General features: G+C 48.0%; 1 protein-coding gene across 1 annotated transcript; it reads right to left on the reverse strand.

Annotated features, from left to right (window-relative positions):
* Positions 1-22,170, reverse strand: LOC132322468 (serine/threonine-protein kinase PAK 3-like). The gene is made up of 9 exons (XM_059836954.1): positions 22,090-22,170; positions 11,659-11,793; positions 11,045-11,380; positions 6,762-6,874; positions 5,981-6,098; positions 5,197-5,296; positions 4,548-4,744; positions 1,478-1,615; positions 1-99 (listed from the first exon to the last, which is right to left on the reverse strand). Exons 1-9 carry the CDS (start codon positions 22,168-22,170, stop codon positions 1-3), a joined length of 1,317 nt encoding a protein of 438 aa, XP_059692937.1.
* Between the last annotated feature and the right edge of the window lie 5,323 nt (positions 22,171-27,493).

Here is a 27,493-nt window from a genome sequence, read left to right on the forward strand (position 1 = left end):
TTACATTCTTCTTCTCCACTCATCCTCCTTCTTCTTCTTCACTGAGTTGATGAGTGGTGCCAGGGTGGACGCTGGCTTGGCTGAAGTAACAAATGGATGCTGTCCACAGGGGAAAAAAATACAACAAAGAACAGTGAACCATGACTTTCCAAGCTCAGTGCTTCACAGAGTCAATCAGGATTCCTCTGGGACCGAAAAAGACCCAGAAAGAGGAGCAATGGGACCATCTGTTCCCAAGTCATCATGTGCAGGACCTTGCCATCACAGGCAAACCTGGCCCAGAATCCCATTCATCTGTTTATTGTGATGTCTTCATCTTTCTGGGATTTCTGCCCAGCCAGTGCTCTAGAAATGGTGCTCTCCTTCCCTGGGATTTATATCTTTCAGGAAACTCCAATGACTCACTTAGGTCCCTATCCTTGAAGGACAGGCACTGTGCTGATTTCCACAGGGACAGAAAGCAGTGTCTACCTTTCCATGTCCTGCCCCTCCTGTGCTGGGGGGCACCTTCCTTGCTAGCAGGGCCAGCCCAGTGGCACTGGGTCCTGCAGTTCCCTCTCTGCCACACAAGCTGGCAGTGACCCTGGGGCAGTTCCTATCTGCTTGAGCATGCCAGGCAGCAGATGGGGCTGGGACAAGTCCCTCCCAGCTGTCCCTGTTTGTGTGCCAGAAACTCCTGAGGGTAGGCTGGGGGCATAAACCAGGGCCCCTCAGAGGCTCACAGTGAGCCCCACACAGCCCCTCCTGCCCACAGCCAAATCTCTGACCCCTCCGCTGGGACTGGCTTCATTGGGTTCCTCCACCATCATTTCATGTCTCTGTACCTTGCATTGCTCTAATTCAACTCTTTTGCCATTAGATAAAACTGAACAGCCCACCAAATTACAAGAGTGGACAATAGACACAGTCAGAAAACAGAGTACCTCTCCTCTCAGGAAATGCAGAGAGAGTTAGAGTTACTCAGTTTTGTGAAGAACAGGCCCCAGGGAGACTTTTTTGCCACATTCCAAGACTTCAGAGTGGCTTTGGAGAAAGTGGAGGACATCTTTTTTAACAGGACCAGTTACAATAGCATAAATCTTACAAATGGACAAATATTTTTAAACACAAAGCGCATCTAATCAGAGTAGGTCTAAGGAAGAAGTTGTTTGCCCAGAGCATGGTGCAACCCTGGCATAGGTTGCCCCAAGACCTTGTAGGTGCCCCGTCCCTGGAAGCATTCCAGGTCAGGTGGCAAAGGGCTCTGAGCAACCTGATCTCTGTAAAGCTGTCCCTGCTCATTGCAGGACACTTGGACCAGAGGACCTTTACAGAGCCCTGCCAGCCCAGCCCAGTCTAGGATTCCTCACTGTTTTCATTTGAAGAGCACCTAGAGTGGAGGTGAGGAGGAAGGCGGCTCATCTGATGCCTTGCACTCCAGTGGAACAGGAGCCCATCCCTCAGACCCTGTTCCACCTGCAGCCCCTTCACATTTTACCTGCAGGAGCTCCTTGGCAGACCAGCGCCGCGCCTCATCTCTCTGCAGGCAGCAGCTCAGGAAGTCTCGCAGGCAAAATGAAAATAGGTTGGGCTGCCGCAGCCGTGGGGTCCCTTTTGTGGCTATCAGGAGTTTAGCCTGGAAAAAAAGGAAACACCAGGCTCCACCTGCTTCTTTCCCATCTGTAACCGCTCTCCCAGACCCCATTGGTTAAGCTCCACTCTGCAGTGGCAGTTTCTGCCCTGGCAGAGACCCAGAGATGACTTTCCTTTACCAACCAAAAACCCAAACCCCGATGCAGCCACAGCTTTTCCAACATTCAGCACATCTTGCCTTGGCAGCTGATTTCATTGACTGACCTTGAGTAATTGGGAACTATATCACCAAAAACACGTTTGCTTCCCTGAGGATTCGGTCCAGGATGACAGGCTTTTTGGAAGAGGGACTTTGCTATACTGACCAATTCCAAGGATTAGTACATGAAAGGCATCTCTGCGGTTCTTGTTGGTCCTTAAGCACAGCTGCCTGTGGTGGTGTCAGTTCAAAACTGGGCAGAAACACTAAATTTGTCTAGTGGTGTTGGGTTAGCAATTTAAGATTTCCCCAGTCCTTAGTTTTTCCCAGCTAATGTGTTCAAGAATGTGGTGGGTTGGGATTTGGTCAATTAGCAATGTACTTACTTCCTGTTGTGAGCTAGGAAGATACAATAAGGAGAAAGTAAAACAGACTTAAAACTTTCAAAGGGTTTCAAGAAAATGTTTTAACAGCAAGTAAAAGAAAGAGTAATAAGAATCAGAATAAACCCTTGAGATGATTTCTCCTCCCCCTACCACCTTTTTTTTTCTCACGGATAATGTAAAGAAACAAAACCTAAAATTTCCAGTCTGTTTACTACTTTTAAAAAAGTCTTTCTTCAGTTTACTTAGGGAGAAAAGCCCCTCTTGTTAATGTCACGGACTTTTCTACAAGAGGAAAAACCAGTTTTCTTGTGGTTCCTAATTTCTTCATTGATAACAGCTGCCTGGGGAACCCTGGTATCGTGAAGTTTCTCCCATGTTCTAAAAGCCTTCTCCCAACTTGTTTATGGGCCATGTTGATTTATGGGGTATTGTTTTAAAGATGAATTGTTCAAAAGTAAAAGTTTTCATTATCTGTTTTTAAAATCATTTTTATCCCTAGGAACAGAAATCTTCTTCTCCTGGAAGTACAGGACTACTCTTCTCTCTTTCTCTGTTTCAACTTCTCATAAGATTATAGTTACTTTGATATCTGCTTACTTTAACGTGGAGACCTTTGTTCAATATCAATTTGAGCTTTTAATGTCCCCGTAAATTCATGTGTTATAGGAAAAAAACCCTTTTTCTTTAGAGTTTAAAAGAGAATTTCAGCTTGAAAATTAAAATATTTCCTCATCCCTCCCATCTAGGACTTAACTTGTTCCTCACTGATGGTAATGTTTTCATATTATTCCTTCACATACTTGTACCTTGTTCTTTTCTCTCACTCAAGGGAAGACTGGAGCACTAAAAGGATTATTATTTTACCTAGAGCCTATAAATGGTCAACCTCACCCCAGTGGGACTAGGTGTTGAAAACAGTAGAAACTGGGGCTAGGGGTGCAGCTCAGCTCTAATCAACCAGACCAGAACTCAACAGCGACACGCCAGGGTAACAGAGAGGTAGTTTCTCCTTCCTTCTGCCCGATGGTTGTGAATAACTTCTGCGGAGGTCAAATCCCAGCATGGAGCCGGGGCTACTCCCGGCCAGGTGAGCTCAGCTGGGCCCTGGGCTGGGCGAAGGGTTACAAGTAACCAAATATTAACAAGGCCGGCTCCATCTGGCTCCGCAGCACCCCCATCCCCCTCCCCAGCCACCGATGTTAGGGGGCCGGCAGGCAGCCCGGGAGAAGGGGGAGCCTGACCCCGCGACAAGACCAGCCGGCCCTGCCCCGTAGCAGGGGCCACCCGGCCGTGTTACCTCACTCCCAAGCGGAAGGGAAAGAAAAAGTTTCTTTTTTCTTTTAACATGGGTTTTTCACAGAGCTGTGTCCAGCTTTCCATTGGTTAAAAGCTTTATATCACTTCCCTAAATGTCTCTCAGGTAAAACTGTAACAATTCCATAGAACAAAACTCATCAAGCTTTTTTTCTGTGTTCTTGAAAACAATGGGAATTGGAAGAAAAGAAAGGAAATCCATCAGTTAATCCTCAGGTAAGGAAACAAATATTTGCAATCTCATATTCAACACAGACACGTTAAGATGCCTGCACAAATGTACTGGGATGAAAATGCCTGCTTGGGCATACAGGAGCCACCTACAGCTCTGTCTCTCAGCAGTCTGAAAATTTCAGCTTCCCTTATGTGGCAAAGGAAAAACTTTTCATGGTCAGAAGACGGAGAGGTGCCATGCCTCTGGTCACGCTCTGCTCATTTGCCTACTCAAGTCAATACATTAATGGTAGGCCCATCCCAGAAAGTGCCAGGGAACAAACGGGAGGTTTTGGCAGGCTCTCCCCTCACCAGGCTCTGGCTTGGTGACGTGGAGAACGTGGCTTGGGCTATGAAAGAAATGCGGTCACTGAGGGTTTCAGCAACACTGCACAAGAAACAGAAGATACTCTGTGGCCTTTACACCCTCATGCCCAGCTTTCAGGCATATTTCCCAGTGAGAAGAAACTGCACAGGGGATGCAGTTCCTCTCTATAATCCACTGTTTTAGAAACTTTGTTGGGTTTGGGTTTGTTTCCTTCCTTTCTGGAAAGATAACAGCAGTTGTTAGATGCTTGTTCCCTGTTATTAGGGCCATCTACACAGACAAAAGAACTGGAACCACTTATAACCCAAAGGAAAGTATTGCCTCAGAATGGAGTTTGTTTGCATGTGCTCAGGCTTGAGTTCCCCAACTGATGCAACCAAAACTAGAACAGATGCTGATCTATTGCAGGGACATTTTTAGGAAGGGACCTTGGTGGAAGTAGTTCCAGCAGATGGCAATAGGATTTTGTCCAATGGCACACAGAACATGGGACAGGTGAGAAAGACAGCAGCAGCAGTGAGTATTTGCTCCTTACCGTGACAGGACTTTGGTTCCAGTAAGGAGCTTCGTGATCTACCATTTCGATGCCCACAATTCCAAAAGACCATATGTCCACTTTGGGGCCATATGGTTGATGCGTCACCACTTCAGGCGCCATCCACCAAGTGGTCCCGGCTAGCGAGGAACGTCTGCTCTGCTCGGGGGTGAGCTGAGTAGCGAGGCCAAAGTCAGCTGAGGAGAAAGCAAAATACTGTTTTTATTTTAATTCTGTGCAATTAGGAAACCAAGCAAAAGAATTCCCTAGTAGAAGTCTGAGAATGTGCTGTAGAATCTCCTGGATAACTGTCTCTGCTCGATTTTCCTCAGGGCTTGAGCCAAGGAAGTGTGGCATTGGTGAGTTTAAAAATCCCCGCATTTTTTAGACTGTCTCCAACAGTGGCTTTTGTTCTTTGGAAACTTTAGACTTGTAACTCCATCCCTCTGGAAAGGACACACACAGAGCAATGCCAAGCTTGAGTGCTTGCTCCTTGTCCTACCTCTGTGCACGTTGCAACTCTGGCACCAGCTCACAGTGGGTGCCCCTGCACTGCCACCAGCACCATTTTTGGAGAGCTGGCAGTCGCTCAAAGCAGCCCCACAGCCTAAATCCCTGGAATGCTGCACCTGGCCAAGAATATACTGACCCAGCTTGACAGAGCCATCGGTTCTGAGAAGGATGTTGCAGCTCTTCACATCTCGGTGGATCACATGGTTTGAGTGGAGAAAATCCAGTCCTCGCAGGCACTGAGAGAGAAAATAGAAACAGGAGGGCAAAAATTAGTGATGTCATTTCATCACACAAGAAAGGAAACAAAGAATCTAAAAGATTTCCTTTCCCCAGGGGAATGGGGAGTAATGGCAGAACACAGTGCTACTGAGAGGAAGAGCTTGCAGCTCCAACACTTGCAGAGCAGGACCTTTCTAAGGAAAGGCATGTCAGCTTTTGAAAGAGCACCTAGCGCCTGCTGTTACAGACTATCCCATGCAAACCAGCCAGGATGACTCCTGCTGCAGGGGATGTGCTCAGAAGCAAAGAGCATTTTGGCTGCTCTCCTATCCTTTTTAGCTGGGGACTGTGAGAAATGAGTTTCTCTTCTTTTCTTTGCTGTTTGTTTCAAATCCTGCCACCAGCACCTTTGCTTTCACAGGCAAGGAATGCAGTGAAGACAAACCAAAGTTTATGGAAGCAAAATGGAGAAGAGCAAATACAAATACATGAGGCAGAGTGAGAATACAACAGCAGGAGAGAAGAGTACCGGCACAGAGTACAGGGAGTGCAGGGGCACTGGCAGGCCTTGCACTTGAGATGCTTTTACTTGCCCATAGCATTCCAGCAACACAGAAACAAAGCTTGGCACAGGAAATCCCAGGTCTGAGCCCCTGTTTCCCAGACAATCCTGCCCAAGCCCTTGGAAGCACATCTCTGACCTCCCGACTGATGGCTGCAATCTCTCCTTCAAACATGTCAGACTCATTGATGACATCATTTAGAGTTCCTCCATCCATGTATTCCATAACCAGCCAGAGCTCCTCACCCAGAAGGTAGCTGAAAGGAGGAAACAAGGGCATGGAGATAAACATGCACGGCTACATTGATTTTTTGCTTCCGGGTTTCTTGTTTCCAGGTTCTTTTCAGACAAGAACAGAATAAAATTAATAGACATTGCCTCTTGGCTGTGCATTGTTTGCAATCTGTGCAGTCTCAAGGAGAAAGACCCAGCTGTGAAAAGGAGATGTCTTACATGGGCAGGAAGCAAAAAGTGCAGTTTAGTAACAGCCCAGATAAAAAACCTGTCACACATGGTGTTTCTGGAAATAAGCGCCTAGTCTTCCTGGCATGCACAGCAATGGCAAAGAGGGGCAACAATCCAAGAAAAATGCACTTTAGGATGGTTCATCAGCACTTCAGAAACTTTAAAAAATCAATCCCAAAAAAATGTGGAGGCAGTGAACTTAGAGGGTATTGCCTTAGTGACATACAGCTGATACAGGTTTTGACTAATTTTTGAATAATTTTCAAAACGTGTGCCCGGGAAGACTCATGCAGACTAAACCGCAATCTCTTCTCTTCCATTCAAGATGAGTAGAGAAATTCTAGTTAATAGTAATTAACAGCTCTACTTTCTCCCAAGGACCAAAGTGGGTTTTTAACCTGTCATGTTTGCCGTATATCAACGAAGATTCATGGCATAAGACCATGACCACTCACCTGGCAAAATAATTCACAACACTGGGACTCCTATACCTCTTCATAACCTTGATTTCATTAACGGTTACTTGCTTCCTCCTCAGTCCTTGAAGATTAATTTTCTTTATGGCCACCTAAAATGACATGGAAAATCAGTAACTTGAGAAGTCGGTGGCACGAGACCACACTGCACATGGAGTGAGTGATTTTGCAATGACACAGATGAGCTGTGCCAAACTGCCTTGTGATTAGGCACTGCAGTAATTGGGGACTGACATTCCAACAGCCCATTTCTCTGCTCCCTTGGGCCCAGTTCCAGGACACCTGGAGCCACTGACGTTTTGCCTTGTCCACTTGGAAACAGTGGTGTCTCAAGTATCACCCACAAACCTCTGACCACACTCTCAGCTGCTCTTTCTAGGATTCAGAAGAAGTAATCCATGCCTTAATACTCTGTGGATACATCTTGGGCTATAGGCAGGGCTCAGGTCTTTTAGGGACGCCTTGCAGATCTCTCCCTGCGTGCAGTTCCCAAGTGCAGCACTGAAGGTGGCTAGGGAGCTACCAGTAACTTTCAGAGGTAGAAGAAGAAAAGAAATTCTCTTTTCAAAGAAATTCTCATTTCTTTGCTGGCAGCCAGAAATGAGAATTCAGGACTCTGAAGCTGTAGCCCCAAAGAGCAGTGAGGTGCCCTAAGGCACCACCTTTGTTGCAGCAATGGAGAGCGAGTGAGCGCCTCCTTCTCTGAAAGGGACCGCTGCCCTCCGTGCCTTCCTTCCGGCAGCTGAGGAGGACAAAGTCCCAAATGTATTTCATGGGCTGGCCCCAGTCTGTGCTTCTTGTGCCTTTTCAGCACAGCTCTACCCAAAGCTCCAGCCACAGCTCCCACCCACCAGAGTGGAAAGCCCCTCAAGAGCAGCAGAGTCGGCAGGGGCAGATGACATTTACCTCTCCTCCTGTGGCATTGTCGAGTGCTCTACAAACATCTCCAAAAGTCCTAGACACAAAGCAGAAGCAGAGAAAGTAAAAGCTGTTTAGATCTTGCACTGAAAGCCAGCCCACACAGGAGATCTCTGCTGTAAATGCCTAAAACCTGCAGGATGCAGGAGGGCTCTGCAAGAAGAAGGCAGATGATGCATTTTCCTCTCAAGCCCATGGGAACTGGGCCTGTCGCTGAAGCATTGGAGTTTCCTGCTTCAGCTCCTAAAGACAGCTTCCTCTTTCATCTTGGGTTTCACTTTCTAAACCGTGTGGTTCCTATCCTGACCCCTAAGGATTTCCTTCAGCAAACCACGGTAAAGAAATGGTCCTGAGAACTGTTATTTCACAGCTTTGATAGGGGGTAGGCTTCTCTTTCAGGCAAGCAAGTTTCTTCTTTTTTCATTAGTGGGGCAGAATGATTTAGAGACATCCAAAAATGCTAAGGAAATTAACATACAGCTGTCCCAAACTTGAGAGACAAAGAGATCTTGCAGGTCCTGTTCCTTGATGCAGGCAAGACCTCAGCAGCATGGAGACGTCTCTGACAATGCATTCTGAGCCCACTCACCAATTCTCAGCAGCACTGAGAGATGCGACAATCTATCCCCAGTGTCTCAAAATGTTTGCAGTTGGCCTGACTTCACACTGGATAGACATTCCACCAGAAAAACACCTAGCTCATGGTTGTGTAGAAGTAAGTGTAGTTGGACTCACCCACTGCCAATATATTCCAGCTCAGTGTATTTCATGATGGGGTTTTCCATGTTCACCATTCTCCCTGAGGGAAACAAAATGCAAGATGCTGACTTTAAAGCAGAGATCCCAGCTTCCAGGAGATACATAAGGGGGCTCCACTGTCTGGGGCTCTGAGCCCTTTCGAGTCAGCTGGGTAACAACAACAACAACAACAACAACACAGGCAGCCCTGCAATGCAGAAACCTTTCACAGAGACTGATTTTGTACCGTCCTTTGAAGAGATCTCTTGACAGGAAACAAAGCACCAGTACACGCATTCCCAGGAGAGGAGGACATCTTCTCCCCCTTTCAGCAGTTTGCCAAAAGAATTCCTTTCCATTTGTCAACCAGAGCAGCTCATGCTATTACCTATCCCGACGGGGTTTTCAGCATCAGGACCCTCACCTGTTTATGAGCAGGCTGAGCTCAAAGATGCCCCTCTCCCAGCTAAGGAAGTCTCCAGCCTCTGCAGTCCCACCGGCCCTCAGGGGCAGGGCAGCCAGCACAACAAGGCTGGCAAAGCCCAAGCAGGAGCACTGACAAGCAGTGGGAAGAAGCCACAGCCTGCCTGAGCCCCGTACAAGCTGTTGCCCCCATTCAGGACACAACAGGATGGGCTTTGAGTTCAGCCACACCGGGGTGCAGAGCAATGCCCTTTTTTGTCCCAACAGGTGATGGAAGACACAGAATCCACTGGGCTCTGGTCTCAGCCCCACCAGGTCTTATCTGAGAGCACAGCACTGGCAGCTCTTATGGGCAAGAAGCAGATTCATTGGGTTGTGCTGCAGAATCACAAAGGACTTGATGTGTTTTCCTAGAGACTGATCTGAGCAGGGCTTGGGCCAATGGCTGGTATTCTAACAGTCATGGGAAAGAGTGGGAATCAGGTATGAAAAAGTGCCATGGATCTGAGGAATATACCCTGGGTGGGCTGGAGGCTCTCTCTTGGGAAATGCCTGCAGTACAGTTTTATCTGATCACACCACTTGGATGTGTCTCTTGGACACATCTTGATAAGCATAAAATTAGGATATTAAATACAGATTGTTATAAAAGTATCTGGTTTTCTTTTGGGGGCACATAGAAAACACCTTGTGCTCTCTATTTCTCCTGTAACCCGATGTTCTTTCAAAGTAGCTCTTACTGACAAAAATATACCATTCTTATGAAAATAAACTGTAGATATAGTAGTGGTAATAGTAACAGTCATAAAAATGACATCAGCAAGACGTGGGGCAGAAGGGCTCATTCAGGATAGCAAAACTAACTCCACCAAAAAAACCCACAAACCAACAAAAAAAAAAGCAAAAACAAAACTACCAATACCAAAACCAAAACCCCACAAAAGAGAAAACTAAACAAAAAAAAAAACCCCAAAAAACAAACAAACAAAAAAATCCCCACCAAAACAACAACAACAACAAAAAAACCAACAAAATCCACAAAAAAAAAAAGACAAAGCTCCAAAGCCAGTCAATTTCTGTGAAGCTGTTTTGCTCTGATGACTGGTTAGAAGTCAGGAGTCTAAGCAGAATTTAGGAAGCTAAAAATTCTGTTCAGTTTGTCCATGAGCACACAGGACTTGCGTAGATAATTTGCAAGGTCACAGCCTTCTGCTGGTCCAAGAACAATCCCTGATTCAGCCTTTAGCAGAGAGGGAAGCTCAGGCAAAGCCAAGCTAGTCCCAGGTGCCCTCAGAGGCAGCAGGAAAACCCAGAGCGCTCTCTCGCTGCCTCAGAGCACAGCACTTCCTCTGGGGAGTCCTAAATGGCCCTGTGACACCAAACTCAGGAGGAGCATTTGGTACAGCTATGCTGACACCTGCACACAATACCCGGTCCATCAGACAAGAAATACACCAGAAGTACCCAGTATCTCCAGGTACTTCTCCTCAATTTCCTGTTTCTGAGCAGCCATGCTGCTGTCAGCACTGGAGATGAACAAACTGCCCAAGCTCGAGTTCCCAGGTTCAGCAGAATAGATTCCTTCAGGTAATGCAGCTGCGGCAGCAGCTTTAGCGCCAGAGCCCATGAGGATGTGCTCAACCTGCAGCACTTCTGGTGGGGACGGTTCCTGTGCCTCATGCAGGCCTTGGGGCTCTTCATTGCCAGACATTTGCTGGAAGTCCTTGCAGGCTGCCTGGTGAGATGTCAACCCTTGTACCTCAAATCAAACAGAACAAAGCAGTCAGAGACTACAGCTTGTCCCTGTCAGCCAGGAGGCACCGACTGTGAGGAAAGGGAAAGAACAGATTGACAAGGGATACAGACAGTTTGTTTCAATCCTCCATCTGGGTCACCATGTTCCCCTGTAAAAACACCTCAAGAAACAAGGAGAGCAGGAACAGGCCAGCAGGAGTTAATTTGGATGACTGCTGGCCAAAGGGCCAAAGGAAAAGTCCCACTATCTAGGGCAGCAGTGGAGATTCAGCACACCAGAAAATGTCCTTCTGAGTGACCGTGATACTCACTACAGCAGGATGGCACTGAGAGGCATCACCCCACTCCCTGCTGCTCTGCACTGGAAAGGCAAAAAGGGCAGAAACCACCAGTTTGCTGACTGCAGTGGCTATCCCTCTTTCACTCACTTGCTTTTCTAGAGCCTGAGGAAAGGGATTAACTTTCTCTCTGACGATTTTCATTTCTTCCTCCAGCCTCTTCTCCAATGCCTTGATCCTAGCTTCAGTTTTCTGCAACTCTTCTTGCAGGTATTCCTTGATGTTCTGTAAACAAGAAGGGAGAGGACGCTTCAGGACTGGAGAGGCTGCCATTCTTTCCCTCACCTGGTTTTGTTGATCGCCCCTGTGCTGATGGAGATTCAACTCCTCTTGAATTCTCCTCATGTCATCCTTGTTCCTCCTCTTCACTGCCATGATGGAACTCTGAGCTACAGGCAGCTCTACTTGTGGCTCTGCCTTGATGTCCTGTACACACAGTGCAGAGCAAGTGACTGGGAGCTGCCATGAGGCTCAGCTTTTTTCCATCCTGCAGCCTCCAAATCCCATTTATTGAGCCACTTCTTTCTGCTTCCCTACCCACATCTGCTTCCAATATAACCGTCGTGTCCTGGTGCTGTTCTCTGCAGATTCCAAGGCTCTGTGCTTCCAGTGCCTGTGGGACTCCTGGCCTCCTCATTCCCAAAAGCTCTGGTTTATGCCCCTCTTCCTGCCCTTTTCTTGGCCACCTGGCCACTCAGGATTACCTGGCCATTCTGCTCTGGCTCTTCCACCTGCTGCCTGAGCTGCTCTTCCTGCTCTTGTGCTGGGAACAGCTCTGCCTGAGTCTGGCACGGCTTCTCTGGTGAAGCAGCCTGCTCCTGATTTTCCTCTAGAAGGAGCTGCACAGAGAGCAAGAGAAGATGGGTTTCAACTCCCCATATGACTTTTGTGGGCCAAGACTCAAACACTGATGGGCTCACACGTTCCCAAAGCACTGTGCTGCTGCTCTTCTGGGTCATTCTCTGCCCGTGCCAGCGAGGCAGAGATTCCAAAGTGACCCTGGCCCTACAATCAGGGGCCATCTGGGACTGAAGCTCCAACAGCCTCTCAGGCAGCTGACAGGGAAGGTGTGGCATGTCTCAAAGGTCTGGTGAGGGCCTCCCTCTGCTTCTGCCACGTCCTGTTTGTCTTTCAGTAGCAAGTGACACCAAGCCCTGTCGCACAGCTCCATCCTGGCCTCTGGTTTCCTTTGTGAGCTCACTCCTGGTAAGAGACACTTCTAGAGCTCAAGTTCACATCAGTCCTGCACCAGCATTCTTGCCTTACTGACATCTACACTCTTGTTAGAAACTCTGGTCATTCAAGAGAATAGGATGCTCGCAAAGATCTTCTGATGGAGGTCACAGAGCCTCTATGGCCACCTCAGTATATGGAGGAGGAGCAAGGTGTTTCTTCTCCCTCTTTTGTCAACTAAGAATTCTGACCAGCAGTAACAGAGACTCTCCTAAGACCCCATTAACAATGCACTTACACACCCCTGGGGATGCCAGTGAAGGAACCCATGTGTCCTGTAACGCCTGGCATGTATGACCAGAGTCACCAAACAGCACCTAGACATGGAATTGTTCCACCTCACTTGGACAGGCAGAAAACTAAAGAATTATCTGGAGACTTCAGAGTAGAAGAGACTGGAGGAGGAAAACAGCTCTGAGAAGAAAATACCACCATATCTGGATGGGGAAACATCTCTGTCTGCCCAGAATTGGTCAATGGAAGGTGTCTCTAATCCTCTCCTGAAAGGGGTGCTTTAGGTGAGTGTTGCACCCCAACTGCTTTGGAGCAGACGTGGGAAGATTCAATAATGTAAATGTTACATAGCATAGATAGATAGATAGATAGGTAGATAGACAGACAGAGAGACAGACAGATATATCTCACTCTTTTAAATTCTCTTTACTGTCCTTTCTGTTGCTGCACACATCCATACTTGGTAGCCATTGCCCTGATCAGCAGCAATCCTGAGATTGCTCTCCTGTTGCTTCAATAAACCACACTCTTGGGGAATCTGGAGCCTGTAGGTCCTTATGGAATGCAATCAGACCCAGAGCATTGCACTGGGAACTACACTCTTTGTGCATCTGTGCTAGTGCAAGTTCTTCTCTTGGACTCAACCACACTGATGGTGCTGAAGTGGCTGTAAACAGAAATGCAGCCTAGTGCCTTCGAACTCCTCTGATCTCTAAGGACCAGCTGGAATGCAAGGGCATTGATTTCCTGCTCAATTCCCAAACACCACACATACTGATTCCCTGGGCTGCAAAAAAGCACGGGCACAGTTACCCTGAAAGTGATGTGCAAGGCCTACTGACTGGCCTGGCACCAGAACAGCTCCTTCTGAACCAACATCCTTGTCACAAACTGTGTTCTCATGCAAAACTACAGCATCATCCAGAAGTGACACCTTGGAAATGAAAATTCGAACAGACCCAGACACAATGCTGAAAACGAGCAGGAAACAATGAGGAAAAGCACCTTAACTGAGAGAAAAAGAAAATGAACAGGGCTCCTCTGCCAGGAAAACCAGAAGATAACAGAAAAAACCCAGGGTGAAATCTCACTTTCTGCAAATGGCAAAAATATTTGGTTGCAGTGATGGGATGTTAAAAGTGGCTGATGAGCCTCTCATTATCCAGGCTAAAGCTCTCTCAGCACCTCCTCACTGGCCTTGTGCTCCACCCCCTTGCCCAGCTCCCCTGGCCTTCTCTGCACACGCTCCAGCCGCTCCATCACTTTCTGCTTCCCAGGGTCTCACCGCTGCGCACAGCACTCCAGCTGTGGCCGCAGCACTGCCCAGCACAGGGCGAGGCTCACTGCCCTGCTCCTGCTGCCCCACTGCTGCTGACACAGGCCACAATGCCATTTATCTTCTGTTACCGCATCCACCATTTTGTCTTCTACAACCACATCATCTAAGTAGATGTCATGAAGTTTAAATGGAATTGATTTCTAAGGCACTCTGACTAAATTAAAATTGTTTAAGTAAACTTTCCACAAAATTGCTCTTAGTTAAAATATTCCGCCCTATCTGTTGTCTTTAAGCAATGTTCTCTCTACAAAACTGGCTTTGTAATTCTTCAAAGCTCTGGGATGGAAATGACCAAATATCAATCTACGCTTTGTTATTTTTTTGGCAGGCATAAAAATGGATTTTTTTTGGCCCTCCTAGCTGGCCCTCTACACTCTACAGCTACTGGCCAAGCTTTCTACTCACTCTACCATTCATAAACACCAGGAACATGAAATGTTCCTTTCTCACTCACCTCAGGATCAGCACTGCTGAATACATTCTTCAGGTGACCTGTAGTGGGCAAGGGAAAATGAACCAGATGCTGTCAGAAAACTGCCTGGGCTGCTGAATCCCACACAACAAGTCCACCCAAACAGAGATGATTTTCCATTTCACAAAATCTCTGCAGGAGACACATATCATTCACACAGCGAGCAAAGATCAGGAAAATGTTCTTGGTTGTGCCTACACTTGGCCCTGTTTTGCCAGTAAATACCAACATGAATTTGGTTTTGCCATTGAATACAAACATGATCAAGAAAATGCAAATTGTTCTTAAACACTCTGCTTCTCTTCTACCAAACACATAAAACTACTTTTAAAATCCTCTCCCTCAGGTATTTCTTTTTTTTAATTATTGTCATCCATTCATTCTCATTACCATGCTAGAAAAAGTGTCCCAGAAAAGCTTCCCCAAATCCCCCTGAGCTGTGGCACTTCTATTGTGAAACAGCACAGCAGCAGCTCTAGGGATCAGGAGCAGACACTCACTGCTTTAGAGTTTGCACTTCCTTGCAAGGGAATCACTATTTTAGCACTCAGTCAAAGGTCAAGTTGGACCTAGGTCAAATCCTTTCCTGACAAAATTTAGAAAGGAAGAAGCTTTCCCTGAATTCTGGCAACAACTGCATAGTTTTTAGAAGGCCCTCCAAGAAGGTCTCCCAGTCTACATTTTCAAAGCTGTCTCGCTTGTCCCAGCAAACTGAGGAAATGACAGACTCTGCTGCCACAGACTCTCCCGTGGAGGGAAGAGAATCCCTGCAGGTTCCCTTGCAGATGCTGCCCCTGTGGCTACAGACTCCCCCTTTTTAGCTGAGTGTCTTGACAGCAGCTTCACCAAACCAGTGGCATCTTAATGCCCTTTCTGTTTCTAAATCAGAAACTCAGGCACTAAGAAAGGGCAGGAAGACATACAAAAGGCAGGCAAGGTTACACCCTAACCTAAGCAGAAGGGAAACCTCTACTTACGTGCAAAGTGAGTCACATAATAGATGGAAAAAGAAACGCCGTATGCAGCAAAAGCTGCAGTAGCAAGATGATGAATCATTTTAGCACTGTTGAGCAAATTTGCTGCAACAGTTGGAAAAACAAGGCTCCTGTCAGTGTGCAGCTGCACCCTGACAAATGCCTCAAGCGGGAGGATGCTCCTGCTCTGAGCAAGCTCTAGGGCTGCTCTGACACTAAGGCCTTCCGTGCACCAAGGAAACCTTCTGATGTCATCACGATGATGTGGCAACCATGCCCTGACATCACAAAGCAAACCCTCTCTGCTGGTCTGTGAATTTATGCAAAGCAGTAACCAACCTTTCCTACAGCAAACACAAAAGAGCCTGGGAAGTTCTCCCCTGTCACAAAGCTGCACAAATTCCCCTCATGGGCCAAACCCTGTTCTTCAGGGGATCCAAGAGTAACTCCAAGAGTGCCCCAAGCACCTACAGCCTGTACCCCAACTGAGAACTCAGATGGGAAAAAAGTAAAGGAAACCACACCAAGAAAATAGCCCACAGCATTGCACATACTTTTTAAGTTTTAAAGGTTCATTAAACCTTATCAAAGGCGTGAATAAAGAAAGATTGCAGCGCTGAGAGTCTTCATGACTTGCAGCCACATGCTCTTTAACAAAAAGGATGCTCTGCCTTTTATACCCTTAGCCTCTCCAAAAGTTTTGTCAGTCAGCTCTTTCTCTGCTGTCCATTGCTGGGGATTACTTTCTTGCATCTTCATTGGAGGTCAGCTGTTGTTACACCCTGCCTCCTGGTCACAAGCCAGCCCTCCCCAAATGCCCTGACTACCAAGGCTATTACAAGGGGGAGGGGAAAGAGGACTGTGGGAGGATATATTACAATACCATCACTACACAGTTGAACATCCACATCATATCTACTTCTTAGTTGTCAGAGCCAACCATTACATTACTCATCTAGAACACACAGAACCAGAATAGCAGCCACGGTTAGCAAAACTGCTGAAATCATCCCTAAAAAATCTCCCCACATATTTGCACATTTCTTGGACATGCCCAGGGCTCTGGTGCATGTACATCTCTGCCTTTATTTCCCTTTGGAAGCAGTCAAACTGGCAGCATCTGCCCGCCAGCAGCAGCCGCTCCAGGCTGGGAACGCGACTGGCAGTGCTGATTTCCAGGGGCTTCTGTGTCCCGGGGGAAGCCAAGGCAGGAGCGGTTGAACGGTGCTGGCGCTGCTGCTGCTCTGTGCCAGAGAGCCCCGGCTGGGCAGGGCACGGTGCCCACTGCACTGCGGGCTTTTTCTCCTTCCAGAGCTGGGCACACCTGGGAACAAGGCATGGCAACTTGTGGAGAAACCAAGGGGTTTGTTGGGCTGCACTGCTCTGCACACACCCAGGACACCTGCAGCACAGAATTATAACCCTCAAACAGGTAAACCAGAGGGAAACAGCTGGACAAGATTTCATTTTGACCTTTCTTACCTGCTCAACAGAAGTCTTCAAAATGAATCTTACCAAGCAGGGCCCGATCCCTGCTGCCAGCTCAGGGTTAGAAAGGAGGCAATACTTGATTTCAGCCCTGGGTGTGTGGGGAATCCCTTCCCTAGCACCTGCACACCCAGCAATCTCACTTACTAGTCTGAATCCATGGAAATATGACATATTTAATACTTTGCTGAAACTCACAGGCTAAATATTCCCCCAAATTAGAGTATTTACTGATTGATACTTATTAATTTAGTAATACTTAAATCACTTCTCAGACTTTATTGACATGAGATTAGGAGTTCCCTGAACATCCCTGGTGGTCATTGCCATAGGTTCATGAGGAAACCCAGGCACAAAAGAACCCAGGACAAAACTGGGCTTGCAAAGCAAATTTATTCTATTAGTTGCAGTAGCAAATAATACATACCAATCCCTGGACTCCTAAAAATCCGCTTAGCAGAAGGAGATGGAGCGTGGTGCTCGGCAGCAGGCGCAGGTAGGCAGTGCACTTTCAGGACATCCCGTGGATCAAAACGGTGTGCATCTCATCCTTCTCACCATTCCAGCCAAGAACGAGGCCTTTTACCGCCTGCTCAGGAGTGGAATTTCCTCAGTTTATCACATCAGCTCACACATGGCCGGAGCCTGAGATGAGACCAAAGAATCAAGGATTTAAAAGATCTGGAAGAGTTAAAATTTTAGCAAGATATAGTTAGAAGAAAGAGTAAAGCAGGAAGTATAGAAATAATAACGGGTAGTTATTGTTTAGCATATAAAGTAGTTAAGGCTAGGGTAATATATCACTTGCCTGTCTTTACTAAGTTTAAAGAAGCAGGATGGGACATGGATTTCATTGTGACAAAGAAGTGGACTGTAGCCTACACCTGGGCCCTGAAACTTCAGCTACAGACAAGGGATCTGAAAGCCTGCCAACAGGTCATAAGTAAAGATGTCAAATTGAGGAAGACGTCTTGGCCTTCATCAGAAGGAGACCTTTCTCCACTTTAAAACCCAACAACCCCTTTGAAGTTTGTGCCCCGTAGGTAGCACAAACAGGAAGGAACTTTGTACTCAATTAAAATCCATTTTAATATAAAGTGGGGGAAGGCGGTGTTAGCTAATGAGTATGTAGTAGGCATTTGGGGCTTATATGAATGTGTAAGATATTTTAGATTGGTAGAGAGCCAGAGCCGCTGATTCCTCGCACATGTCTTTAGGAGACGACTCCTCGTGTGCCTGGCACTGTAATAAACATACCACCTTCTAACTTTAACTAGAGGCGAGTTCTATTCCACACCTAATTTGTGACCGCGGCAGGAACGCTTCTCTGCTCCAGCGAGAACAACCGGGCTGTGGAGGTCTCTGGGCGCTGCCAGGACATTCCTTTCCTGGAGGGACCTCCGCTCTCGGCTGTTCCTCGTGGGAGACAGACAAGACTGCTGGGACTGTGGATAAAGGGTATGTGTAACTGTGTATAAAGTAACCCCTAAGGCGTATGAAGGGGCAGGGCTGTTCATAAGTCACACAGAGATGTCCTGCTTACGACGTACGCCTGTACAGTTTGGGTTTGGGTCTGGCTGCCGGCAGAAAGGATTTGCTGTGTCAATAAGGACCTGCTAGCAATTCTGGGGGTTAACTGAGCATATCCTGTTTATTGCTGCTATTTTTACTGTGTGTTGTTATTGTAGTTGTGTTTTGAGTGTGTGAATGTTTGAGGAAGATGATGGGGGTGGATGCAGATGTGGTGTATGGTGTGTGTGTTGTGTTGAGAAAAGTGAGCACTCTGTCCCCTAATAAAGAGGTGCCCCTTTCCCGGTGAGCTTGTGTGTGCAGACTTTCTAAAGGCATTCTAAAGAAAACTGTAATAGATCATTTCAGATCTAAGGGCCCTGCAAAACGAGTTACATCCACTTTATTTCTACATCAACCTGCTTCAGGTGAGGCATTGAAACCATTGTACCGTTTGGGGTGTTGGCTGAATAAAGAAGACAGTGATACTTCCATTGCAATTAGTGACGTCATGACTGATGTTAGTGCTGTCAGACATGCAACCTTAAAGAACAGAGCAGCAATTGATTAGGACCTTGGAAGAGGCAAGACTTTTTGGAACAATGGCTTGTAATTGCTATCAGTCATGACTTATGCCTTTTGAACTGACTGGACTTTCACAGCATGAAAATTGCTGTGCTGTAATATAGCAAGGCTTAATGTGAGCAAAAAGGATGCTTTAGGAAGTAATAAACAGGGACACAATAGTAACACTATGAAATGCAAGTTAGCTAATAAATGACATGGTTACAAAGGTTTCTTTCTGGTTGTACTGAGAGGGGGAAAGACACAGAAAAGACACAGAAAGACATAGAAAAGAGGAGGAAAAATTTGGCGTCATGCTACTACTGGTATCATCCTGGAGGAAAATCTCTTGGGTTTCTTAAGGTCACAGCTTTGCAAAAACTAGGAAAACTGCTCAGCACTGCTAGCCCAATTTTGAATGGTTTTCTTGATTTTGCAAAGCTGGGATGTGAACACTGGACTCTGTCTTTGGTTCATCTAACCTGCCCTCACCTGCAGACAAAAGCACCACCAGCAGCACAAGCTACATCAGTCAATTTTCTCAAAAAGCTGTGTTAAATTTGGGAGAGGGAAGGAAAACATGATGGCCTGCCCTGGCTGCCCAGGACCCTGCGCTCCGTGGCCTCTGCAGAGCTGCACAGCGGGGAGGCAGCTTCGGGCACCTCAGCCCCTGGGCAGGAGTGGCTTCTTGCTCTGGAGGGCTGCCTGTGGGCAAATGCATGGTGCTGGCCTTCTGCTCTTGGCCCTAGCCTGGCCTTGCAGGGCTAATCCTGTTCCCTGTCTCAAATGTGCTAAAGACAGACTTGTTTGTTTCCAGCTCTGCACGGCATTGATTTGCACCACAAAATACTGAAGGACTAAGGCCTGAACAACAGATCCTGACTGAAGCCTCAACAACAGGACCTGAGCCAAAGCTGCCCTACAGATGATCTTTCCAACCAAATGTTCTATGTATCTGCTCCTTAAGCAAGTAATACTATCAAAAGGATTGATGCATCCATTCACTGGTGAAACACGTCTTCCCCTTCCGGCAGTAGGGAAATGGACAAGGCCACACCTGGCCTTGGTTCCTCCTTGAGCCCTGGGACAGCTCAGGGAGAAAACCAAGAGGAGAATGAAACCAGCTGTCTCCCCAGCAGAAGCTCTGGCACATTGCTCGTCCAGCACTATCAAAGCTGGGCTACTCTCACAGAGCAGTCGGAAGCCTCGAGGCCGGCAAAGGCGGAAGCACCGCAGGATTTTCCGGTTCCCGGCCGTGGATCAACAGGGCTTGTCTGGAACAGCTTCCCCCAGCTGATGTGCGGCTCTGGATGAAGGCGAAAGGATTGGGGTACCTGGCATGTATCCTTCTTGATCACCTGAGGCAACCTTTTGTAATAATGCTGAGGTGCATTGCTTAGCCTATCCTTTCCTGACCCTTTTTTGCACTTTTGCATTACAGTAAATTACACTGTTCCTTCAGCTGCTGTCTGTGTCTGCATCTCTGACCCTCCCCTTCAGCAAAACAAACACAAAGCCACTTTAACAGGAGACCTGCCTCTCTGCCAGCCCATCCCTTGGCAAACACCCCTGGTGGCCATCCCCAGAAATGAAATTCCCACTTAGCAACTTTCGTTTTCTGCAGGGAGGTGAGAAAAGGAGCCACTCTCAGCTCTGGACACCTCTGGTAATCAACTGCTTTCAGCAGTCACAACCCTGGAATATCAACCTCCTTCCTTAATCTGCCCATGGGGAGCTCCCACCAAAAAGCCTTTTCTCCAAGGATACCCACAGAAGAGCTTGAGAAGGGAGCAGTTAGAAACACAACTGCTTCAGAGTTTAAACCTGCCTTTATCAAAGGAGCACATGCCAACCTGTCCCAAAGGGAAAGCAGGCAGGAATGAGAAGGTCCACTCCCACAACAGCAACCTCTCTGCTTCCTTCTGTTCCAGCTGGAGAGTGCAGGCCATGGGCTACACCTCAGTTTTGGAAGGAAGCCTGGGAATTGGCCTGATCTGGGAGAGCAGCAAAAGGAATTCCCCAAATGTAGGAAAAGAATCTCTGGAAGTGATAGATGATGACAGTATTTCTGCAGAAACATTGGCAGAAAAAGAATTGAAGCATTTCAAGAAGTCCCCAGACTGAAATTCGTTTGCCAATATGACAACCCCAAAGTCTCTGTGGTTTGTCAGGAAGTTCAGCAATGAACCTGCAAGGCTTGGATAAACATCATTGGTGTCTGTCCCCCAGAGCACAAGCTGCTCCCCAACAAGACTTCAAGACTAAGGGACAAAGCTTCCCCCTTCAGCTCTCCACAGCACCTCTAGGGACTCTCTCTCCATTGCAAGATCTCCTTTGTCAGTCTAGAGTGACAGGAGTTGGCTGCAGGAGGCATTTACATTGAACTCTTCCCAGATGGGGAAAGAAAAAGAAGAGGTGATTCCTGAGGAAAGAAAAAGGCAACGCCATTTGGGAAGACACCAGCGTGAGTTTCCTACAACTCTAGGCCAGAAATCCCTTGAATAAAGCAACATCCATCCATGGGGCAGCACTTTAGCGTTCAGATCAATGCTGACAAAATTGCTGGCCCTTCCTGCTGCCGGAGCTGACTCCAAATCACGAGAAATGTGCCAACTCTGCCTAAGACAGGCAGACATGATGAGATGAAACCAGCTAGTCTGCTGAAAAGGAGACCAAATAAATGTTTTCTAATTCCCCCTTTTCAACCTTTCCCCAACCAAGACAGAGCAAAATCCTTCCTCTCTGTCACCGATGGTGACCTAGGCATGTGACACAACATGGGGACAAAGCCCGCCACTGCTCCAATCACCTTTTCCTGCCTTTCCCTTCCAGCCTTGCGCTTCCCTGTCCTGCCATAACCTGCTGTGCCATCCCGTGCCGTGCTGAGCCAGGTCAGCGGTCACGCATTTTGGAAAAAACCCTGCCCTGTGCTGCCTGCCGGCATAAAGGAACATACCACTTTCTAACTTTGACTAGTTAGAGAGTCTTTCTCTGTGATTTTCAGTTTTAACGATTCAGGGAGCTTTTGTTTTCCCTGAAAGAAGTACGGTCGCTGCCAAGGGAAACACACCTAAAGACCAACAGTGACCCAGCCTTCCCTTTGCTTCCTTTTTCCTTCCCTCACTGCTACGCCATGCTCTCACAGCAGGACCTCAGTGCTGCCTCACCTGAGGATCTAGAGCTGCCTCCAGGCCCTCCCAGGCTAAGTGCAGGTGCTCAGGACTCCGAGGTTTTCCTAGCTTCTCCCAAGAAGCTGTTTGCCTCATCTGCACTTCTTGGGGTTTCATTGGAGGAACCAGGCACAGGCACATTTCATCTCCACCGTGATCTCATCATTCTGCTTGTTCCCATGCAGCTTAAATGCCAACCTGAGCTCATCGTTCCTCTGGTTCCCATAGACCATCACAGCCCTTCCATGGCCTCTCCGGAGAGGAGCAGCTGCACATCTTCAGAGCAGCAGTTGCCAGCCTGCAGCACATCACGTAGGGAAAGAGTTTCTAGCCTTGCTTTCCAAGCAGGTCCTGGTTAATGACCCTTTAAAAAGTTTTCCTGCAGTGCTCTATAATGGGTAGATATCAAGTGGGAATCAGGTAGAAAGTGTCAAGTCACCTAGGAAGGGGGACCTTGAAAACAGAAAGATTCTCTGCCTGCTTTTCCTCCTCTTGCTGAAGATTTGGAGGGTGTTCTGGGCATTTTCCAGACAGCCTCTCTGTAGGGGTACAAGGGAAGGGTAAAAGATACTGCCTTACAAGTGGTCAGTGTTAGGTGTACTCTCTCCTTTGTTTGAATGAAGCCAAACTAGGATGGTGACAGGATATTGCAGATGTATTTTAGAATAAACTAACTGTACAAGTTTAGCATGCATGTCTGCAGATCTGGGCTCTTCCTGCGTTAATCCACTTTCTTTGGTCTTTGTGATGAGAAACCAAATGTTTCCCAAATCCCAAAGCTGCTGGGAAAGGAAAATGCAAAAGGCTGTGATTATAAGGTGTTTGTGTCGGTCTGTGTGTGTGTCTATATCAGATATACAATCCATGCTTTAATCTATGTACATGTCAATTAAGAGAAATATTTTTAAGAGGAAGATCTCACTCTTCCAATCCCCTGGGAAGTCTGAATACATTTCTGGAATGGAGGTTGCTCTGTGCTTCCTGTGATGTTTGATCCAAGGCAGCACTAGAGCTCTGCATCCCAAAGACACATCGTGGAGCCTGACCAATGTGTTTGGATTCTTGCAGCCACCCCAGACACTTCAGCCCCCAGCACTCCAACCTCCAGTGCAGGTTTTGCAGCATGGACAGCCCCCAGCTGGCTGTGGAATACTCCTGGGGAAGAGGAATTGCCACCGCTGGATCTGGACATGGTGCTTGAGACGCTGGAGGAGATGTTTGCTCCCTCTGCTCAGGTAACTGCATTGGACAGGGAAGAAAGGGGCTGGACTTAGAGCATGTGAATGTTGTTGCATGGCTGAGAAGCAAAGACATCTTTAATTGAAATTATTTCATCATTATTTAGTTATTTAATCACTCTTGGTAAAGAAAGATTTCCAAAAGAGGAAATGAAGAAGAAATGAAGGCAAGATGTTACTTGCTGGGAAAGAGGAGAAGAATATTTGGAGAACTGGCACTGAAGGCCAAGTGTCCCGTGCAGGGAGGGGCATGCCAGAGGTGCCTCTGTTCCAGCAGCAGATGTGGGCTGTGCCTCTTTTGGGTGGGAAGGCCAAGGCAAAGCAAGGGCTGGGCTGCAGCTGCTGCTGCTGTGTGAGCCCTGCCGTGCCTGTAGGCGCTCCCAGAGCCGTAGATGGGGCTGGGCTGGAGCTGCAGCTTTCTTGTCCTCTCAGTAAGCTGGTGCCTGCACTGCGGTTTCCTTCTGGGAAATCCTCAGCTGGGCAAACTGGCCAGTCTTGCTGTCCATGTTCCAGAGCTCAGTCCCTTGCTCTTGGGCATTTCTGTGGAAAGAGATGTGTGCTCCCACACTGTCCCTGCCAAGCTGCAGCCTGGATGAGACAGCTGTGCTCAGGGCTGTGGAGGGAGGAGCACATCCCTGTGCCAGGAGCTGGCAGGACTGCTTCCTTAGCAGCCATTCCATGTGTTCAGTGTCAGCCCCCACGTTCAACACCGTCAGCTTTGACAGCTTTTGGACTGTGTTTGAGAAGTCAAATCTTTCTGACTGTTGAAGGGCTTTGGGGCCCAGAGTTCTTGTTAGGAACAAGGGATTAAGAGTGTGAGCCATGGAGTTGTTGGACCAGATGTTTTGTGTAAGTGGTGAGAAGGGTTTCTTCTTTTCTCTTTCAAGAGGAATATTACTGTTGCCCCTGAGTCTTCAGGAGGGGAGCCTGTGGACAGAGCTGCAGCAGAGGGAGCTTTGCCAGGCACCAAGAACTGTGGGAACTATTTCCAGGAGCCCGAGGAGCTTGGTAAGGACATGAGCCCATACTGGTTTAGAGAGGTGTGAGATGGCTGCTCTGAGCCTGCCTCTGGCAGGAAGGGAGATGAGAAGAGTTGAGTTCCTGTCTGCAGGCTTGGTGCTTCCTTGGTGCTTCCAGGTTCAAATCCTGCACTGGCACACCCTGCCCTCGCACTGCCCTCCAGGCTTCTCCAGAGCCTGTGACACTGAGTCCTCTGCTGTGGCAAGAGAGCAGGGAATAAACCTGACCTTGTGGGACTTGTGTCACCAAGCCCAGTGTCCCAGCTTTGTGCTGATGTCCATGGATAAGTTTGCTGCAGGGTGTCAGTGCTCTGGAGGCAACACTGAGTGACTCTTGAAGCAAGAGAGGAAAAGCCCTGCAAAAAGTCAGTGTAGAAGTCCAAGCTTTTTGTCTCCAAGCATTAAAGCAATGTAGTATTAGTCTGCTGATAGGTGTAGTGAGATAGATTAAAAATACAAGCAGCTGAAGCTCTGAGGCCAAGGAAATTATTAGTCACAAATCCAGCAGCTCAAGAAAAAACCGAAGTTATCCCAAATTAGGGAGAACTGGAGGAGAAAGGATCTGCATTCTTGAGCAGAGCTGGTGCAGTCTGCAAACCTGGTAGGGAGCTCTATTCATCCCAGAGCTGGTGGTTGTTTTGGAGGAGCTGTTGCTCACTGCAGAGGGCAGGCTGTAGATGGCAGGGAACGGTGCTAGTTCATGACTCAGCTCCCAGCAGCCCTCAGCTTCAGCCATTTCAGTGAGGACTGAGGTCTCTCTGTCAGCACAGAGAAAGAACAAGGCTGGGCTTCTTTGTGGCACCTGGGGCTGTGTGTGTTTCAAGCTCTCGTGGGTGCCCTTTGCGCTGTGAGTGCTGTGAGCTTACTGGGATTCTTCAAAACCTCAGAAGAGTTGAAAACTTGGAAGGATTCTTGTAAGAGCCAAAATGAGGGATACAGGACTCTGGGCGGCTCTTCAAAATGCAGTTTATTACACCCAATTGGTTACAGCAGTCCAGGGTCATGGGCGACAGAGCCTGTGCCTCCAGCTGTCAGCTCCAGCTGCAGACAAGCCTGGAGACCCTTTAATTTTTGTTACAATGCATTATATACTTTTCTTTGCTGAGCATCTTAGTACAGAAGAACCAGTCTATACCTTAACTTTTATATATAGCCTGTCATAACTACTATAATTACCATATTCATGTTACTATTCTCCAATCACTAAAAGTTAGTACACTACAATATAAGCTAGAAGTTGTTTTTCAGTTTTCTAACAGTGGAAAATTCTGAGACCTTTTTTCTACTTGCAACAACTGCTGACTTGTTTGCCTGTGCTATCTTTCTGCTTGGTAAAAACATCTTCTTGTTTGAGGTGGGTTTATCTATTGCTCTAAGTCATAAAAACCCCTTCTAATTAAAATACCCTTTGCCTCCTTTGTTATCAAGTAAGACTGGCTCAGCAGTTCTTTTCTTCTATATCAAATTTGCTTCCACTCTATTTCTTCTTCCTACTCTACATTTAAAAATCTTTCTGCGAGGCAGACATATCTGTGAGACTTTCTTGTCAAACTTTGATCCTTCCCAACAGAATCTGGCTCTTTGAAGAGCAGGTCTGAAATTGTCAAGTGAGAGTCTGCCTTTCTGGCCATCTTTTACAATACCTGGTAGAAGCATAGTTACTTCCAAAGGCAAAGAGGCCAATATTGACCCAGTGTTCCTTTCGCTTTCCAGATATCCACCTGATCTACCTTGCCAGGAGGGCTGCCCTGCGTGAGAAGAAGGATCAGAGGGAGAGCCTGTGATCATCGGACAGGTGGAATCCCTCCATTTATACAGCCATTTATAGATTTCTTTAATTCAATTTATATATATACATATTTGTAAATGTGTAGATGTGTGTTAATATATGCATATATATATCTATAAAGCAAACCTATATCATAATGGTTGTGATAGAATTATATTTATATGTATGTAGTCACATTTATAGATTTCCAAATTTACATTTATATATGTACAGAGTAAGAATTACAGATATATATCTATATTTATAAATCTGCAGAGTTATGTAGTTAGAGGTATATGGATTTTTAGACAGGTTGATGTTGGTGTAGGTCTAGGCTGCATTTTTACCTCTTTCCCCCCTCACCTGCCTTTCTCACCTCTTGCTTTTCCCCCTGTGCCCCCTGTGTCCCCTCTCCCTGTGCTGGGTCCGAGCTGGCGGCCGGGCCGGCCGGAGCAGCACTTCCAGCCCCGGCTGTCCCTGGAGCGGTGGGAGCTGCCACTGGCCCCAGGCACTGTCCCCTGAGGAGCTGCTGAAGGACGGTGAGCCAGAGGGGGCTGAGGGGGCTGAGGGGGCGGTGGCGCTGAAGGGACGGGGAGCCTGAGCTGCTGCTGGGGCTGGGGGCTGTGGGGCAGCCGAGGGCCATGGTGGCACTGAGGTGACAGGGAAGTGGCACAGGCTGAGGGGCTGCCGGGTCTAAGGGAAACAGGATGGGTCAGAAGGGACTGAGGGGATGAGAGGACTGTGAGGGGCTGAAGAAATGGAAGGGGGGGGCTGGGGGTTCAGCGAGAGCATGGCGGGGCTGAGGGGATGGAGGGGGCCAGCAGGGAGCACAGAGGGCTCCGGGACTGCAGCTCTGCCAGGCCTTGGAACCAATTCCAGAGCCTCCACTTTTGCCCCAGATGCAAGGAAGACCTTGAGGACAGCCGGAGACTGACGGGAGCCAGCAGGGAGAAGCTGAAGGCCAGCAGCAGTAGCAGGGAACGGGGACCTGCTGCTGCCAGCCTGGAGAGAGCTTGGGTGAGGCCACAGGCCCGGGCAGGCAGGGTGGGGCTGAGGGCGGCGTGGGCTGTGGCCGTGGGCACTGCCCGGCGGGGCAGGAGCGGGCCCTGCCCGTGCTGGGGCCGCTCAGCGCAGCTGCCCCGGCCGGCACAGGGGCTGTCCTTGGCCAAGGCAGCTGTGCTGGCAGGGCCCGGCAGCTGTGCCGCCTGTGCCGGGCTGCCGGGGCTGCGGGACGGTCCCGCCGCGGCTGCGCTCACCACAGCCTGGCCCGCTCGCCTGCTTTTTCTTTCCAACCCTTCTGGGGAGGCTCTGAGATTTCCTCTTCCCTGATGGAAGTGCAGCTGCTGCCAAGGGAATCGTCCCCGTACTCACTCAGAGTTCCCTTTGCTTGCCAGATGTCCCATCTGCTGTCCCTGTCAAGGAGAGCTGCTCTGCACGGGAGGAGGAGACCGAGGGAGAGGCTTTGAGGGTGGGGCCTCTGCTACGAGTGCGGTTTATAGATGTCTGGACTTACACAATAGAAAGGGATAAT

The sequence above is a fragment of the Haemorhous mexicanus genome, chromosome Z, assembly GCF_027477595.1.
Source record: "Haemorhous mexicanus isolate bHaeMex1 chromosome Z, bHaeMex1.pri, whole genome shotgun sequence".
NCBI lineage: Eukaryota > Metazoa > Chordata > Aves > Passeriformes > Fringillidae > Haemorhous > Haemorhous mexicanus.

Coding starts and splice junctions, on each gene's coding strand:
- LOC132322468 (XM_059836954.1), bottom strand. CDS start 22,170: ATGGTCTATGGGAACCAGAGGAACGATGAGCTCAGGTTGGCATTTAAG. Junction 11,794..22,089: donor AGCAGAATGATGAGATCACG/GTGGAGATGAAA, acceptor CTCTCTGTGCAG/CTCCTTCTAGAGGAAAATCA. Junction 5,297..5,980: donor TTGCAGCCATCAGTCGGGAG/GTCAGAGATGTG, acceptor TTTCTCTCTCAG/TGCCTGCGAGGACTGGATTT.